The following is a 20,374-nucleotide window of genomic DNA, read 5'->3' on the forward strand; positions in this document are numbered from 1 at the left end:
CCCACTCAGGTGTGCAGTTTACAGACATCCCAACCTGCAAAAGTTCATTTCAGGGAGGTACCCCCCCCACCCCCCCACCCCCACCCCCCCAAAAAATGGAAGGACGACAAGGATATGACATTTCACCACAGAGTTGTTGTCCCTAAAATATATAAAAGCATAATACATAATTTCTATAGGCTATAGGCCTATGCATTTATTTGTTCATAATGTTACAATTTGTAGATTACTTTTACTATTTATAAGCTGCTTATACTATTCATGTAAACTGCTTTTATTTATATTCCATTGCAGCTTTAAACAGGTCTAAGGAATAGGCTAATATGCACATGAATGAAATGAAACTTGTTGAACTCACCTCAACATGTCTTTTACAATCATTTAACCCGCCATGGGCAATGCTGAAGTCACTGTTACAAACTTTACAGCGTGCAAGACTATCATTATGTTTTACTCTTATAAGACAGGGGTACACTTTCATGTAGTCTGCCGTAAAATGTATCTTATACTTTCGTTTTTTGCATGTTTTTTTGTGGCACTCTCCCGTTGCCATGGCGCTCCTGTTTCTAGATACACTGAACTGATTAATTCGGTTCGGGAGAAGCGATAAAACCCGCCCACACTGACAATTGATTGGTTGATTTACCGAAACAGGCCAATCAGATGCTCTCTATCTTACGTGCGCACACACGCACACACGCAAGGTCTCTCGCTCCCTCTCCCTCTCTGCTGTGCACGCGCGCTCTGGCTCGCTCGCTCTAGATTCCGGGAGATTTTAACTCATTTGCGGGTATCAGGGAGCCGCTATCAATATGCGGGAGACTCCCGGAACTTCCGGGAGACTTGGGATGTCTGAGTTTATTTCTGACTAGTCAGTGGAGACATTTAGGCTATTTCATTTTAGTTAACTCAGGTGTGCTAACTGCTCTAAAGAAAACATGAAGCCAATGTATAAAATGAATAAAGTTAAGTTAAATTATTGTTGTTGTTGTTTTTATTAAGTTAAAAGCAGAGGTGGGTAGTAACGAAGTACATTTACTTCGTTACATTTACTTGAGTACTTTTTTAGAAAAAATGTACTTTTAAGAGTAGATTTGAATGTGGGTACTTATTACTTTTACTCGAGTACATTTCTAATGAAAAAACTGTACTTTTACTTCGTTACATTGGGCGACGTTCCTCTCGTTACTTTATTTTAATGCAATATGTGTTGTTAAATGCGTAGTTTATTCCAAGCGCGCTGTATCTTTTTTCTGGACTTGAGCGATGCTCAATTCACAAATGAATGACTCTTTTGAGTCGATTCTGTTCAAAGACTTCATCAAACAAGTTGGCAGATCTGTCTAAATCGGTTCGCGAATCATTTTGAATGATCTGTTCAGTTCCTGCACGCACTGAATCATCTGAAGCCCTTTCAATTCACACTCGACTCGTAACAGAAAGATTTAAGCACATCAAGAGCGTTAGATGAAGTGGCAGTGGACCTACAGAAGCTACTAGCTACAGTCAAGTGAGAGCAAATCTTCAAATGCATCAACTTTTTGCCAGCGATGATGATCTTTATTAGTTGAACATCTTCGTAAGCTGTCTGTGAATGAATGATTCCACAGGACGATATAGGCTATTCGATTTCATTTCACTCAGGTAATACATTTTACAACCAAACAGATTACTACGCCACGATACTAGAAAGTATGACATTACCCGTTTTTTGGACATATAAATTAATTTACATTAAATAAAGCTACCATTGTTCACAGTTAATGAACACCCGCCATCCCGCGGTAGTTTGTGTGTATTGTTGCGCAGTGGCGTGCGAACTCGACTTGAAAACGAATGCCTTTGCCTGCCGTTGACAGTTAACCAGTTTAAACATGCTTGCAGAAATATACATTTGATTATATTTTGGAGAACAGTCAGAAGAAGAACCGTCGATGTACTTTTATTTTATTTTTTATTTTTTTTGTGTGTTCAGACAGGCCCGGATTGGGTAATCGGGAGAATCGGGAGAATTCCCGGTGGGCCACTTCACTTTTGGGCCGGTCGAGGAATTTTTTTTTTGTTTGTTTTTTGTTTTTTTGTTTCACATTTCAATGTCACGTTAGTAACATTACACGTTCCGCCTTCTGACACTGCAGCGCGCAGCCTCTGCATGGGTTGTACCATGTGAGGGAGTTCTCCCCTCCCCTACTATAGAGTTGGTTGGGTCCACAGCCAGTCTTTTCCAAAACGTTTTAGGTAGGCTACTGCGGCCGCGGGCCCGCGGCATCGCCGGCGCCTACCGCGCCTGGTCGGCCCTACCATAACGGTACGCGTCAGGGAGGATGGCTGGGAGGAAGAGGCCAGGAGGTATGGAAGCTTGTTTGCGTCACAGAATAAAACGTTTTAAAAGGTAATTGCGACTTTTTATCTCACACTTGCGAGTTTACATTTCGGAATACATCAGAATTGCGTGAAATAAAGTCTCAATTGCGTGTTATAAAGTCAGAATTGCGAGATGGTCAGAATTGCGTGATATTAAGTCTCAATTGCGTTTTATAAAGTCAGAATTGCGAGATATAACTGTCAGAATTGCCTGAAATAAAGTTGCAATTGCGTGTTATAAAGTCAGCATTGCGAGATGGTCAAAATTGTGAGATATAAAGTCGCAATTGCGTGTTATAAAGTCATCATTGTGTGAATTAAAGTCGATTGCTTCTTATAGTCAGAAATTGCAAGATATAAAGTCAGAACTGCGTGAAATAAAGTTGCAATTGCTTCTTTTTAAGGTCAGAAATACAGAATTGCGAGATATAGTCTGAATTGTGTGATATAAAATCGCAATTGCTTCTTATAAAGTCTAAGTGAATTATTATTTAACCTTTACATTATTTGTTGAACTATGGTATTAATACCAACACACAATAGTAACAACTGAACTGTTGCTTCATTTATCCAAATTGGAAAAAGTGCTAATTTGGAATTCCACCGTGGAAAAAGTGGGCCGGTCTTGGGCATGAACTCCAGGGCTGAAAAGTGGCCCCACTCCGGCCCTGTGTTCAGATGTTCAGTAGCAGTCATGAGCGCGAGCACATGTGAAGAGTTTTTAACTCTTCTCTGTAAATACCTTTGAATGCAACACTGCAGATTCATTTTATTTCGAAATTTTATAATAATCCAAATGTAGTTGTATAAGTTAATATTCTACAAACCAGAGGACAGGCAATGATTTTCGAGCTATACAGATGGCAGAAATAATGCTTATGTCTCTCTTCTGTTTTTGTTGCAAAGATAGCTGATAATAATAGTCATTTAAATAAACAAAATCTAAATATATCATTTTATATATAGCCTACGACTTCAGAGGCAAAAGCCTCTAAGTACCATCTGAAATTTTCTTCTAAAAGAGCATTTTTATCAAGCTTGTATGTTTATGTTCACACTTAAATGGCAATGAAAAGTAGCCTACCTATTAATTGTCATTAAAGTGAAATTACTAACCTTAAATATACGAGCTTGATACAAATGATTGTTTTAGAAGAAAATTTCAGATGGCACTCAGAGGCTTTTGCATCATGAAGTCTTCATATATATATATATATATATATATATATATATATATATATATATATATATATATATATATATATATATATATATATATATATATATATATATATTTATGTTGTTTTGGTGGTTGTTGTTGTTGTTGTGTTTCCTTGCCTTCCTACTATGTAAAGCGACCTTGGGTTTGAGAAAGGCGCTATATAAAATAAACTATATATATATATATATATATATATATATATATATATATATATATATATATATATATATAGCATATAGCATATATATATATATATATATATATATAGGCCTATATATATATATATATATATATATATATATATATATATAGGCCTATATGATCCGAAGTAACTAGTTACTCACTACTTGAGTAGTTTTTTCATTGGATACTTTTTTACTCTTACTCAAGTAACTATTAAGATTATTACTTTTACTTTTACTTTGAGTAAATATTTCTATAAGTACTTGTACTTTTACTTGAGTACAGTTTTTGGGTACTCTACCCACCTCTGGTTAAAAGTGAATCTAGTGTTATTATTGCTGGTGGTGCCCTGCCATGAACCCTGCCCCCACAGCAAACAGAACCGAACCGAACCGAACCGTGGCTCCAAAACCGTGATATGAACCGAACCGTGGCATTGGTGTATCGTTACACCCCTAGTAGCCTATCTTACTCCTAAGCAATTAGATAAACTGTTCATTCACTACATCACTTTACCTCTGTCTTTATCCTCTTCTCTTCTTTTTGGCACTGTATCTGTCGCAGACTATATAATGCTCATTTATAATGTGTCATGTAAATTCGGCCATCCGTCACAATCAGGAAACTTTCACCGTGTCTAGAACTGGCGCGAGCTGCCAGGCCCGTTTCTACGAGCCTGTGTGTTAAGCGCCCTCAAAACAAAAAGCAATGCTGTCTACATTGGATGCGGCGTCGCGCACGCTACACAACAAATTACCAACAACTGATCGCGCGCGCGCTCTTTCTGACGCACTTCAAGCAATCGCTGGACGGGTATTCCGGGGAAAATTGCATCTCTTTGCCATCTGTAACCACCATGTTGACGTGCCGCCCGGTGTGGCCCTGCCCCTGTTGCGCGGGGACGGCGATTCGCGGCGATTGTGGTTCCGTCCCGGGTTACCATAGTGACGGCTGTGAGATGCCCCCCCCCCCCTCCTTTTTTTTTTTACAGATCTGCATGATTCACGTAGGTCACATTTTCAGGTCGGAAAATCCGGAATTCCGGACTAATCCGGAAAAATCACATCCCTGATTATGGTTTTGCTTCACTCAACTGAAATCATCATGCAACGTCAGCGGTGGGAATTTATAGGCTTGTAGCCACTCCCACATTGGCAGTCTATGACATAGCGTGGGAAGGCTTCCCATTGGCGCTGGAGTCATGCCAAATGCGCTGATAGGTTGCAACAATTGCTGCAGAGCAGCCAATAGCCCGCGAGCCATCTCGCCTAGGTCTGCCTCCTGCAGCAAATGCGTTTTACATTTTGGAAAATTAAGGATAATTTTCTGGCCTCAGTATTCTCTAGAAAAGGAGTTTTCCCATAGTGTAAGCTTCACTTACACAACACTCGTTCCCTCTCTAGAGAGAACCAAGGTTGCGTTAGTAACCGAGTGTCGCTTTTGTTTCATGTTTGGTTTTGTTTTGTTTATAATAAACTGCACTTGGGTTCTCATCTCTCAACTTGCCTCCAGTGGATCTCTTTACATTTACATAACCTAAAAATAACCATTGGGGAACATTCTATATTTGGTAACTATTTCTGTTAATATAAAAAAGATTAGATGTTAAAAATAACGATCCTGCAACGTTTTGGGAACATTATTTTATTGTTGCAAAAAAATAAAAAGAGCATTCCTAGAACATTATTATTTAGTTCCCAAAACAATGACAAAACAGGAACCGAATACCAACTTTATGGGGCATGTTCTGTGTTTGCTGGGAAGCCCCAGAAGCAAACGTAATACTTGGCTTTCAGAACTGAAAATTATGGAATTATTCCTGAAGCAAGAAGAATCAGCAGACAATAAAATTGCACAATAACAACAAGCTGTTGATAAAATTATGAGTTTAATCAATCATTCCTTCAAGTACAAAAATGTATAAAAATTAAAACTAATGAGACAGATGTCAAACAATGAACGAGTTAAAATTAATTTCAGATTCATGTCTCTGTTAAAAGGCCCAAGTGAAACTCTTCCCGCACAAGTTTCTCTCCGCTGTGGATCCTCTTGTGAACCTTCAGACTTGATTTACAAGTGAAGAGTTTTTTAGGCTTCTGTTTTTCCTTTCTCGTTCGCGTCCTTCAGGTCTAAAAGAAACAATAAATCAAGTGAGATTTCAAATGAGAGGCAAACGTGAAATGAAAAGTGAAGCTCAAAGTCAAGATCACTGAGTTCAATAGTCATTTTAATCTCATCAAATCTGGTGGACAACTGCTGTGCACAATTATGATTTATTTTAATGTCATGAAGATGATTTGTGTTATAAAACACTAGTTTGGTCATGAAACAATGTAAATCTAGTGAGCATCAGCATGTTCTTCATCATGGAGAATGAATGAGGAATCAAGAATAAACACCAACCTCTTTGTTCTTCAGTATCATGATGTTTCATTCTGCAGGTTCTGGATCACTGGCGTTCTCTCGGTCCTCTCCTTCCAGATGCTTTCTGACAGTTCTGCTAAACACAAACAAGTTTAATTACTTACAGACATGATGCGAGAGGAATAATCAATATTTCAAGTACTAAGGCTAATCAAATCTTTAAAAAAATAGTGACCTTGATCATGTAACCTATCAGTGTTGTTCAATAAAACCAAAATGATTACTTACTTAGATACTTTATTTGAACCAATTATTGCTTGTTATTTTATATTTGTATTTTAAAGGTCCCATTCCATGGATTATTTTTATTATTTTATCATGTTTCCAGGGGTGCCCTTATAATGTTAGTATGTTTTTTAGATCAAAAATTGTTATAATTTAGAAGTAAAAGGCATATTTCCTAGCCTGATTACATTCCCTGTTTTGAACACTCTGTTTGAAGGGGCGTGTCTGCTGTGAGACTTCAGTGTAAACGCCCTCTGCTGTGATTGGCTGACATGCTTGCATATGAAATATCTGGCATTACATGTGGAACTATCTGGAAAACTTTTACTATTACAGCTATTATACGTTTTTACTATTACAGCTATCGGGATTAACGAATCGTGAGAAGTTTTTTAAGTATTTAGATCTATTTCAATCAGATAGAAAATTGCAGTGATGATGAGCATTGAGCAGATGACAGCCTGTTGATCGCGTGAAAAAAGATCTTATCATTGCAACGCAGTTTCTGCACTCACTAATGATTTCACCAATGCAAACATGAGGCATATAAATACAGTAAGAGCTTCGTTGTGCAGTGTAACAGCGTCATTGATTTCATAACGAGTTTTGGCAAGTGTCCATATAAACTCGCGTCTCGTGCTGTGTGTCACAGCTTGGCCGATTGGAAAGGGATTGTTCTGTGATCGCTTTCTGTATATTAATCACAGTTTAAGTAAGATTATTTTCATCCTACTAAGAGAAACGATGTGAAGTTGATCGCTACTTCCATAGTAAATCACTACTTACCGCTTGCTGGAATATAGTTGAAATTGCCCCCTTCGTCAGTATGAAACGCTGAGAGAAGCCTGTGCTTGATATTATCCCAGGTTAGAAAAACAGTCCGTGGTGAAATGGACAGAGCAAACTAACAACTTCGAATTAAACTTTTGCGGTATCCGATTATAGATAAACATCAACCGTCTGTTGACATTTCGCCTGTGTTCCTGTGGGTGGAGGTTACGGTTCTAGTGACATCACTAAAGAAGGAAGTAGAGGGATGTAGTCCAATCCAGCCGTTTTTTGTAGGCGACTTCTGTTAAATAAAATATCTCGCTTGGCATTGAACTTTGAGCGTTATAATTTTACAGATATTATTTATACTCCAACAACAACATTACACACTAACTAAACTTTGAAACATGGAATCGCATGCAACGGGACCTTTAATGGCTGTTGTTTCACTTGGATCTATCTTTATTACCACATTTTTGTTTGATTACTCGATTTATCGATGGAATAATTGGTAAAATACTCAATTACTAAAATGATCGATAGCTGCAGCCCTACTTTACTTTTGCTTTAAAAAAGGATTTCATTTGGCGTTTCACTACTGAAGTCCGCTGTTTATTTTTTTCATCTAGCTGTGCTGAACAGAAGCCCAGAACATGTGGACATATTGACATTCAGAACATACTGACTTTCTCAGACTTATTGTTTTTACTAATATTTACTGTTATTTTATTTTTTTATTTTATGTTTGTATACATTAGTCAATAGATGAATCGATACAAAAATAGTCATTAGTGGCATCCCTAGAAAAAACTATTATGACGTGGAAATGGCTTATAAGTCAATAAGCGGTCCTCTGCCGCCATCTACTGTTTATAGTTCATTTTTAAATCAATAAGTTTTCTTACATTTTGAAGCGTTTAGTTTTACAAATGGGGACAATCTTTGAAGCATAAACAAATCATGGTTTTGGTCATCACATTAAAAATAACATTAAACTGAAATAAGTACTGGAAAAAGTGTGATGGACTTGAAAGTCCTTGATTAGTGCTTGAATTTTACTCTCAAAAGGATGTACGAACCCTGAAATTAATAATGTAAAAAACATTTGACTATTTCTGCCACAATACCATGGTTACACAATACGCATTACTACATTAAATCCAAAGGGAATATTGATGATTTGTGGACTTAAAAGCCATATTACTTAAAACTTCATGAACTTGTTTGTTCATGACACAATGTTTCTCCTGGCTTCCAAGTCAGTGCTGTTTGATCTGATATACAGTATATGGTTAATAACAGAGAATTATGTGTTGTGTTGTTAATACTTCATTGAATTCAAATGCTTTCTCACTAGATCTTGCTGCAATGTTATTAATACTGAATTAATATATGGTTACTAAAAGAGAATTCTGTGTTGGGTGAGTAAATCATGGGCTAATTTTCCTTTTTGGGTGAAATATCCCTTTAATTCAGTATTAATAACATCTCAGCGAGATCTAGTGAGAAAGCATTTGAATTCAGCACAGTATTAACAACACTTAAGTCATCCTATGGGTATATGACATCTTCCTCAGAAGGCTTTTATTATCCCACCGGAGCCATATGGAGCACTTTTATGGACTTCAAAACCGAAACTGCAATTGACTGACATTTTAAAGCTTGGAAGAGCCAGGAAATGTTTTAATATAACTCTGATTGTATTCGTCTGAAAGAAGAATGTCATACACACCTAGGATGACATGAGGGTGAGTAAATCATGGGCTAATTTTCCTTTTTGGGCAAACTATCCCTTTAAAATGCTTTCTCAATGGATCTCCTAGCGCTGTGTAGTAATGTTTCGTGATCGAGATCGGCCCACGAGTAAACCGCTGTCTAGTATTGCTCTGAGCTGATAAACTGTTTGCGCTGCGCAGCTCAAACGAGTAGTGTGGCTTCATTCTGCTTTCGTTTGCCGTGTGATGTTTCTCGTATGCAGCAGAAATGGCAGCTCTCTCTTAAAAAAGGTTGCAAAATGTGACCATTACTCACAGTCTAGAGCCCTGTATAGTGCTTTATTTCTGCTTTACATGAGCGCCACCTACTGTCAGAGAGCGAATTTGTGTTTTTTGCATTGAACTGACAAATGAGATATTCCTGTTGGTTGAACACGAGTTAACATATCAATCAATCAACAAAATGTCCTGTGCTCACCACACACCGGCTATAGGTGGAGAGGAGAGATTTGGCTAACTTATTTTTTATGAATCTATTTTGATGCGTTTTCCGATAACTTTTGTAATTTTATGTGTTTAAAAATATCGGCATTAATATCAATATCGCAATATTCATTATCGATATCGTGCACCCCTACCGTGATCTCAGATGATGTGGTTTCTCCATTGCATGGGTCTTCATGTGTAGCTTGAGGTGACTTTTAACAGAGAAACTCTTTCCACACTGATCACACGTGTGCGGCTTCTTTCCAGTGTGGATCCTCTCATGTGTTTTCATATTTGATGAATTACTGAATCTCTTGTCACAGTGTGAACACTTGTAAGGTTTTTCTCCAGTGTGAATTCTCTGGTGCTTTTTTAAATTGCCCGCTGTAATAAAAGTCTTCTCACACTCAAAGCACATGTACTCTCTCACACCAGTATGAATTTTCTCATGTCTATGTAAAGTTTGCAGCAGTGAAAAACTCTTTCCACACACAGAACATGAATGCGGCTTCTCCTTCGTATGAACTGTCTGGTGTGACTTCAGGTGTGATGCCCTAAGAAATGTTTTGCCGCACTGATCACATGAGAACGGCTTCTCTCCGGTGTGAATCATCATGTGACGTGCAAGAGTTTGTTTGCATGAGAAACTCATCCCACATTGATCACAAGGGAATGGCTTCTCTCCGGTGTGGATCCTCGTGTGTTCTTTAAGGTGTGAAGATTGACTGAAACTTTTCCCACATTGATCACACTTAAACAGCTTCTCTTCGGTGTGAACTCTCATGTGAACAGCAAGAGTATGTTTGTATGTGAAATTGTTTCCACATTGATGGCATACATGCAATTTCTCACCAGCATGGATCTTCATGTGTAGCTTCAGGTGACTTTTAGAAAATAAACTCTTTTCACACTGATCACACGTGTGCGGCTTCTCTCCACTGTGGATCATCATGTGACGTTCAAGAGTTTGTTTGCATGAGAAACTCTTCCTACATTGATCACAAGGGAATGGCTTCTCTCCGGTGTGGATCCTCTCATGTCTTTTCAGATTTGCTAACTGACTGAATCTCTTGTCACAGTGTGAACAATTGTAAGATTTTTCTCCAGTGTGAATTCTCTCATGTGTTTTCAGATTTGATGGTTGACTGAATCTCTTGTCACAGTGTGAACACTTGTAAGGTTTTTCTCCAGTGTGAATTCTCTGGTGCAGTTTTAAATTGCCCGCTGTAGTAAAAGTCTTCTCACACTCAAAGCACATGTACTCTCTCACACCAGTGTGAATTTTCTCATGTCTATGTAAAATTTGCAGCAGTGAAAAACTCTTTCCACACACAGAACATGAATGCGGCTTCTCCTTCGTATGAACTGTCTGGTGTGACTTCAGGTGTGATGCCCTAAGAAATGTTTTGCCGCATTGATCACATGTGAACGGCTTCTCTCCGGTGTGAATCATCATGTGATGTGCAAGAGTTTGTTTGCATGAGAAACTCTTCCCACACTGATCACAAGGGAATGGCTTCTCTCCGGTGTGGATCCTCATGTGTTCTTTAAGGTGTGAAGATTGACTGAAACTTTTCCCACACTGATCACACTTAAACGGCTTCTCTCCAGTATGAATTCTCATGTGACACTCAAGATGTTGTTTGGTTCTGAAACTCTTTCCACACTGAGTGCAGGTGAAAGATTTCTCGGCTCTTCTTTTCTTTAAAAATGTCTTTTTAGTCTTTGAGCGACTCAAAGGTTTTTCTCCAGGTTTGACATGATGTTCCTCCTCCTCTTCACTCAGTTCTTCACTCTCCTCCTTCCCTTCACTCAGTTCTTCACTCTCCTCGTTCAGGTCTGACATGAAAGACAAAATAATTAAATAAAATGTTCAGTACATCAAAATAATTACAAGAGAGGAATATAAAGTGAAAGGAAATCAAATTGAGCCCTGATGTAAAAGTAGAAAGTAGAACTGTTATAAAATATTATGATAATTTGAAGCCTTTTTATAAATCGATTATAAACCCATGAAACTTTCCAAGAATGAGGTAAATTTATCTTCCAATTGTTATTTTTTAAAACATTATAGGCATGAATCCCATGTTTCTTTAGCAAAAACTATTAACCCTCTGGGGTTTGAGGTGTTTTGGGGTCCTTGAGATGTTTTGACATGCCCTGATATTTGTGCTTTTTTCAGTTGCTTATAAACATTAATGGCAAATGTATAATTACATCCTATTTAGCACAAACATGGCTACCATAATATGTGAGCAACATGTATGTATATGCTTGTATTTTTGAGAGAATAATGTTTATGCATGGTTATTGAAAAAACTAAAAATGAAAGTTTCTGAAATAAGGCCACAAAACACATACTAAATATGTGTCCACAAGACTTCTGAATAATGCATTGTCGCCTAGTGTTTTTTCTTCAAAATGATGTGAAAATCATCCTGCCTAATCATTCACATAAAACAATGCATTGATTTAAATTTTGTATATATATATATATATATATATATATATAGTGTATAAATATATATATATATAACACAGTTGTTGTTTTTTCACAAATTGTGCTTGCAAATTGTATAATATCCAAGGTAAACATTTCTAGTAATCGTGCAGTTAATTGTTCCCATACTGTATTTTCAGAAAGTTTTTGAATATATTCTCTACACAAATGTGTCACTAATAAAACACAAAAATAATTTAAAGAGGTTTATATTGACCTTTTAAGATTTTGTTTACATCTATCCTTGAATATATATATTTTTTGCCATTTTATTAAAAAGGTTATACAATTACAACAAAAGTTTTTTTAACAATATTTCCAGTGTAATCTTTCTTTGTAAACACTGAAGTATACATTTTATTATACGCATTTTAAAGTTAAGGATTCATTAGTTTGAATATTGCCTACATTGGAACAACCACTATAATAACATCTTAGCTGATCAACTTTATTTTTGAAAAAAACATACACACACATACATATATATATATATTTAACATGAGCAGAAATTGGCAACATTATAAGCTTATTTGATGTGGCAGTATTTTCCAGTAAAAAATTTATAATCTATCCGATTTTTGTAGTCGATTTTTCCTCATCTCAGTATAGCAATAGAGTTTGATAAAAGCTGTTCATTCATTCAAACACAAAAATGCGATTCATATTAAACAGTATTTGTGCCAGCTGTAGTAGCTCCACAACAGCGCACATCTGTGCGTTCATTCATTCACACACAGAAACGCAATTCATATTTATTTATTTTTGCGTGTACAGACACTTGCGATTAGAACAACGCAAATATAACTGACCTATTCCACAGCCGGATCTGTTGCTCCTCGAAATACAACTTCCAGAACTTCTGAGGTAAATTTTCTATTATCAAGATAGTATTATTCCTCACAGCGTCGTAAAGTACATAAGTCTGAAAGTGAACTCGCGGTGTGTGTTATCCAGCTGATTGTGGCCGTTCACAGGTTTGCATGGATCGCCTCACATTTGCATTTGAATAGCGCACGCTCTCCGTGGGCGGGGTCACATTAAAACATAATGAGCTGAGAACGACTGACATCTCTCTCTTTTCATACATACAGATGTGGCCTTTAAAAATGCGCGAGAGAGAAGAATGCTGCACTTCCGAAATTCTGCGGGATCGTGCAGAAGGGGGATTAGGTGTTGGACGCAGGAAATACTAAAACCTGTAGATGGCAGTCGTGTTTCATGTGGCCATACTGACGAAGTATGACGAAGACAAAGTTTTCTTTTGTCAGTAACATAATTAAACAGTCACATATTCTTCATAAAAATCCAACTCAAATGCGCATCATTTGTCTTATTTTTTTTTCTGTGTACTTACAGTAGAAGAGACGTGATGTATGATAACTGAGTCTTATAACACAATAATTCGCGAAGACCTTTGAAGAGACCGAGAGCATTTGCGCAATATCATTAGTTTATCTAATTTTACATTTAGTTCCTTTTTGCATCTGAACATTTTAAATAGCTTTAACATGGTTGTAATGCGCTTTTCTGCATTACTGTACAGTACTTTTTATATTATCATGTTTCCCTTATAGGCGTCAATTTCGGTGGGGACGGTGGGTACGTGTATACCACCAGATTTCGTCATGAGTCATTTTGTACCCACCACTTTTATTTTTCGTGTTCGCATTTATGAGGGAAAAAAACAGCGTGTCAGTTTACGGTTACTGACGTGAGTGCTCTGAAAGCGGCAAAACACTGCTTTAAAACTTTCACAGAGACCTCAAACAGAACAGCTGCCTTTCTTTAAATTGAATTTCGTTTTGTATTAATTATATCTTAATTTTAATCAATGTTTCATGAACCAATTTAATAAACAAGAAGTAAATATAGCAGACAATCACGACATTGGAGGCGCCGGCGAGTGAACTGGAGTTCGTCTCATAAATTAACCGAAACTCAGCGTATAATGCACATTCACTTTCACAGAGTATTTAGACGCATTCATAATCATTACTTTTACCGGTTCTTTGTGGCAAGCTTTATGTGTGCGGTCTTGCGCTTGAGTGCGGCTATATTACGTAAACGCTCATTATCCTGTAGGGCAGGCTATATAAGTAATTAAATTAATATAAAGGGGCGATTTGTCCACGAATTACTTAACCCTCTGGGGTCTAAGGTGTTTTTGGGGTCCTTGAGATGTTCTGACATGCCCTGACATTTTTGCTTTTTTCAGTTGCTTATAAACATATTAATGGCAAAAAAAAAATTACACACTATTTAGCCCAAACATGGCTACCATGAAATGTGAGCAACAAGAATGTACATGTCTGCATTTTTGAGAGAATAATGTTTATGCATGGTTATTGAAAAAAACTAAAAACTAACTAAAAAGTTTCTGAAATAAGGCCATAAAACACATTCTAAATATGTGCCAATAAAACTTTTGTCTAAAAGATGTCATCGCCTAGTGTTTTTTCTTCAAAAGGAAGTGAAAATCACCCTGCCTAATCATTCACATAACACAATACATTGATTTGAATTTTGCAAAGCACTTTCTGTTTGGAAAGCCCATATGCGGAGTGGGCGTCAACGGTCATGTATATGTAGTGGTTCACACCTTAGGAGACAACGGGGCCTGCATACTTAATTAGCCATTCATTCAGGTGAGTCACTGAGCCACAAGAATGCAAGAGAAACAGTTGGAAGCATCTCAATTCTTTTTTATTTTTCCACATATTGTGCTTGCAATTTGGCCTATAATATCCAAGGAAAACATGTCTAGTAATTGTGCAGTTAATTCTCATACTGTATTTTCAGTTTTGGAATATTTATCCTCTCCCCAAATTTGTCAATAATAAAACACAATAAAAGTTATTTAAAGAAAAGGCTTATATTTACCTTTTAATAGTTTGTTTACATCTACCTTGTAAATATATTTTTTTATTAAAAAGGTTACAATTACAACAACAAGTCAAGTGTAATCTTTCTTTGTAAAAACTAAAGTATACATTTTATCATACATATTTCAAAGTTAAGGATTTGATTGATTATTTGATAACTTTATTTTTGACAAAACATATTATATTTAACATAAGCAAATATTGGCAAACAAAAGCTTATTTGAGGTGGCAGATATTTTACATTAAAAATGTATAATCTATCCAAAACTAATCAACGAAATGTTGTCTTTCATATGTCTGTAACATAGGTCTTTCATTTTTATTATAAGAAATATAAATGTTAATTTGCAGTTTAAATCCAGGAAATTTGTTAATGAAAAAATTATTAAAAGTAAGATACAATTGATACAAAATGAAATTTGTTTTAAAGAAAGGATTTGTACTTTCTGTTTTGAGGTCTCTGTGAAAGTTTGAAAGTCTTTTAGTGCTTTTTTTAGAGCGCTCGCGTCCATAATGGAGAACTGTCACGTAATATTGTTTTTTCCTCATAAATGCGAACACGAAAAATAAAAGAGAAAAGACTTTTAAGTAAAACTTACTCCGAAATTGTGTTCTTGGCGGAATTCGCTCTTCAAAATGCTGCCGTTCATCGTCTGAGTTACAATCTTCCTCTGAGGAAAAGGTGCATTCTTCCTCGCTGTCCAGAATCATCTGAAGGGCGTCTTTATTATCGGAGAAGCGTGTCATACTCAAAACGCGATGAACTATCAGTAAGTCTGATGAAGAAACTTTTTATGGCATTGATCGGGGGGCGTATGCGATGCATACTAGATCACCTAACTATTTACATGTGAATCGCGCCGGGGGCAGGGCGGCCGCAGCTTATTATAGAGATAATGAGGCAGAAGGAAAAACGGTACCTCTCCTTGCTTTCAAACGGATTACATGAGTTGAAAACATTTGTTTTTTATATACATTACTTCATTTAAAAGAGGAGATTTCAAGCTTCATAAAGACATATCTCACGTGCCTGTGTGAGAAGTATTCACTGAGTTATGATTCATTTTCGGACGCGTTTCAGAATGGACTACACGGACAGAGAGAAGGCAGAACTCGCTTCGTGTTTATTTTTCTTTATTTGGCGAAAAGCACAACACTTTGTTTTTATTGTGAGTGTACACAAAAATAATACACACTAAACAGGATAGATTGATGTATAACAAGCATATAAGATAAAAATTTATATTTTTATTTTATTTATTTTTTTCACTCATACGGAAAAAAAACGAGCCTATCGCGCCGGCGCGATAGCCGACCTCAGGGGGTTAAATGAACAACTAGCCTACTAGTCGACTAGAAAAAATTTTTTTTTAGTCGGAAGCAGCCCTTATTCCACATATTTTCGAACCAGGCAACAGGACATCTGTGTTGAGCGAGCGACCCTGCGGAATGAACGAGCGGAGCGGAATATTCAGAAATGTGCTCTCCACTCACAAGCTCTGATCGGAACAAACCCGAACCTCACTGTCTGTTGAACTTGCGCAGAAACATAAAAATATAATATTTTCTAAAGAAGAATTTTAAAACTTTATTGGTGGTGAGAAGAATTCCTCTTTCCATATCTAAATCATTTTGAGCGCAATATACTGTAAATGTATCATATTGTTATTCTTATTATATAAGAATACATATTTTTTACAACATTTTTAACATATAGAGAATATAAGTTTAGCGTGTTGTGTGTATTTCCTAATTATAAGCTTTTGGTGAAATCGCAACAAAACTAAAAGTGCATAAAAACATAAAAAACGTCATTACTTTTTAAATTCTTATTCACTCTTTGTTTAACGATGTTTATAAATATACTATATTTTTTGCATTTTGTTGACAACCTATCCTACACTGAAAAGAAATCAAATGTAATCTTCCTGATTTAATCACGTAAAACAGTCTAAACACAAGCACCACTCTTCTGAATGATGGTAACCACAAACCTCCAAGAATTTGTAAACCAATTGTTTGTAAAACATATTTAATGATAACTTTACTTACAAATTCAAAAAAATATTTTTTTACAGTGTATAAATAAAACAACATGAAGGAAGTTATTTCCAAAATGTAATTAATTGCACAGTCTTTGTTTTAGCTGCTTGTTTTAGCTGCTACCAATTGACATTGGTAGCAGTCAAGAAATTACAAACCACCCACCCCCAAGGTCTGCCAATTCTTTGTCAACCCCCAATGCTAATCCGATCTTTTCTCAGGGAATCAAAAGAAAACCGTTTTTTCCAGTTTTCACCAGCGTGTGGGGGTTTAATTCCTACCCTTGCAGTTCCTTTGTTTAAATGCTATTTAAGCAAATCTACTATACATACGCTTTAAGTTATTTCAAATTAATGTTTATAATATGTTAACATATGTTGATATAACCAACTGACATTGTAGCCTAGTAGATTAGATTGCATGCCAGGAAGAGGCTTATGCTTTGTATTAAGTAATGAGCGTTTACGTAATATAGCCACACTCAAGCGCACGACCGCACGCATAAAGCTTGCCACAAAGAACCGGTAAAAGTAATGATTATGAATGCTTCTAAATGTGTCCAAATACGATGTGAATGTGCATTATACGCTAAGTTTCGGTTCATTTATATGAGACGAACTCCAGTTCACTCGCCGGCGCCTCCAATGTTGTGATTGTCTGCTATATTTACAGGCAATTGGTTCATGAAACATTGATTAAAATTAAGATATAATTAATACAAAACGAAATTCAATTTAAAGAAAGGCAGCTGTTCTGTTTGAGGTCTCTGTGGAAGTTTTAAAGCAGTGTTTTGCCGCTTTCAGAGCGCTCACGTCAGTAACCGTAAACTGACACGTTGTTTTTTCCCTCATAAATGCGAAAACGAAAAATAAAATGAATAATATTATTATATTGCTTTTTTGTTGGGTCAGACAATGATTACCAAATTTCTCTCTCATTTTGCTCCTCATAACCACGAAAACGGTCAACGGAAGTTAAAAGTGGTGGGTACAAAATTACTCATGACGAAATCTGGTGGGTACGCATACCCACCGTCCCCATAAACTTGTAATAAATTTGAATAAAATTTTCAATTTTCAATTTAAAAAAAGCAAAAATGTAATTTCTCTGTCATTTCTCTGTCTTTGTATCTCTTTAAAATATTGCTACTTTTAGAAATTATGAATTATGAATCAAATTATTATGAACAAATAATGAAACTGTCAAAATTCGACAACACAAAGAATTATCAAAAGGCGATATAACGCACATCTCAGGTTAAATTAATTATATAAAAACGGGGAACATTTTGTAAAAGCAAAACTGAACAAAATGCGTGATTAAAATAATTGTATTATGTTTTACCAAATATTTAATACCACTTCCCCATAATGTTGTAATTAATTTTTAAAACAACATCTGTCAAACTGTCAATCAGATACCTCTTATCTGGTCATTTTTATTTTATTTTAGAAGTCATAACTGTTGACCATCCTTTATATGTATTTTGTGAATATGAATATTTAAAAGATTTACAAACTGTCGGCAAGACCTCAAGCCAACCCCGGACATTCTGAGACTAACGTGGAAAAATCTTTATGCTTAACCCCCTGAGGTCGACGGTATCGCCGGCGATACCAGCTCGCTTTTTTTTTATCAGTGTAAAAGAAACTCATGAATACTCTGTTGACTTTGATTTTCCATAGGAGTTCCATACATCAATCGATTCTGTTAAATGTGTATTATTTTTGTGTATACTCACAATAAAAACATAGTGTTGAGCTTTTCGACAAATAAAGAAAAATAAACACGAAGCGAGTTCTGCCTTCTCTCTGTCCGTGTAGTCCATTCTGAAACGCGTCCGAAAATGAACCATAACTCAGTGAATACTTCTCACACATACACGTGATATATGTCTTTATGAAGCTTGAAATCTCTTCTTTTAAATGAAGTAATTTATATAAAAAACAAATATTCTCATCTTGTGAAATCTGTATTAAAAGAGAGCGATTCCAGTCGACCTAATTAGAGCTAATTCAAATGTAATGTGACTCCGCCCACGGAGAGCGCACGCTATTCAAACGCAAATGGCTGAGGTAATCCGCGCAATCCTGTGAACGCCCCCATCAGCTCGAGAAAACCAAAGCACAAGTTTATTCAGAACATTACTTGCTTACACCGTCTTGCAGCGCTGTGAGGAATAATGAGGAATACAAGGAATACGAGCTGAGGAATACTAGTAAGTTTTTCCTTCTCGGGTTTCTGTTTATTGACGAATGAACGGCATGCGCTCTGTTTTTTCTCCATTATGGACGCGAGCTCTAAAAAAAAAACACTAAAAGACTTTCAAACTTTCACAGAGACCTCAAAACAGAAAGTACAAATCCTTTCTTTAAAACGAATTTCGTTTTGTTTCAATTGTATCTTAATTTTAATAATTTTTTCATTAACAACTTTCCTGGATTTAAAGTAAATAAGCAACGAATGATGATGTTTTAGCAAACTGTATTGCTATACTGAGATGAGTAAAAATCGACTGAAATATGTTGAAATAAAATGTTGGCTATTTGTATAAGCAACGTAAACTGCAAATTAACATTTATATGCCCTAATATTTCATGAAAACAACTTTACAGTCAGGCGAAATATGAAAGACAACATTTTGTTTAGTAGATTTGAGTAGATTTTAGTACTGCCTCGTCAAATAAGCTTTTGTTTAGCAATTTCTATATATAAAATAGCCTAATATTTTTGTCAAAAATAAAGTCATCAACTAAGATGTTAGCTGTTCCAATGTTGGCTATATTCAAAGTAATGAATACATAGATAAAATGTAGGCCTATAATCTTTCTTTTTTTTTACAAAGAAAGAGTACACTTGAAATATTGTTAAAATTGTAATTATTGTTGTAATTGTAACCTTTTTAATAAAATAGCACAACATATGTACAAGATAGATGTAAGCAAAATCTTAAATGGTCAATATAAGTCTTCTTCTAAATATCCTTTGTCCTTGTATTGTGGCTCAGTCAGTGTCACACCTGTGTGAATGGCTCATCATTATGCAGAGTGGGTGGTAATTCAGGTGAAAACAACTCCTCGTTCACGCCCCCTCGCATATTGGCTTTCCAAGCAAAACCTGTTTTACATCAATTTAAATCAATGTATGGTTTTATTTGAACGATAAAGCAAGACTATTTTCACATAATTTTGAAGAAAAAACTATAGGCGACGACATCCATTGGTCAAAAGTCTTATTGACACATATTTACTATGTGTTTTGTGGCCTTATTTCAGAAATTTTAGTTTTTAGTTTTTTCAATATCCACGCATAAACATTATTCTCTCAAAAATTAAAACATGTACATACACGTGGCTCACATATTATGGTAGCCCTGTTTGTGCTTTATAGAGTGAATTTACACCTTTGCCATTAATATGTTTATAAGCAACTGAAAAAAGCACAAATGTCAGGGCATGTCAGAACATCTCAAGGGCCCAGAAAACCGCTCAGACTCCAGAGGGTTAATGCATTAAGACAGTTCAATTAAAATATTTATTAATAATGTAATGGCAAATCA

General features: G+C 36.0%; 1 protein-coding gene across 1 annotated transcript in view; it reads right to left on the minus strand.

Moving 5' to 3' along the window:
* Positions 1-5,401: 5,401 nt before the first annotated feature.
* LOC308697913 (uncharacterized protein) overlaps positions 5,402-20,374 on the minus strand; it is a 32,124-nt gene continuing 17,151 nt past the window's right edge. The window contains exons 3-5 of the mRNA XM_081377601.1: positions 9,543-11,229; positions 6,173-6,266; positions 5,402-5,898 (exon numbers count right to left, since the gene is read on the minus strand). Of these exons, the coding sequence (XP_081233727.1) occupies positions 6,200-6,266; positions 9,543-11,229 (1,754 nt within the window). The 3' untranslated portion in view covers positions 5,402-5,898; positions 6,173-6,199. The remainder of the gene's footprint in view (positions 5,899-6,172; positions 6,267-9,542; positions 11,230-20,374) is intronic.

The sequence above is a fragment of the Scardinius erythrophthalmus genome (assembly GCF_964197995.2).
Source record: "Scardinius erythrophthalmus genome assembly, chromosome: 1".
NCBI classification, from domain to species: domain Eukaryota; kingdom Metazoa; phylum Chordata; class Actinopteri; order Cypriniformes; family Leuciscidae; genus Scardinius; species Scardinius erythrophthalmus.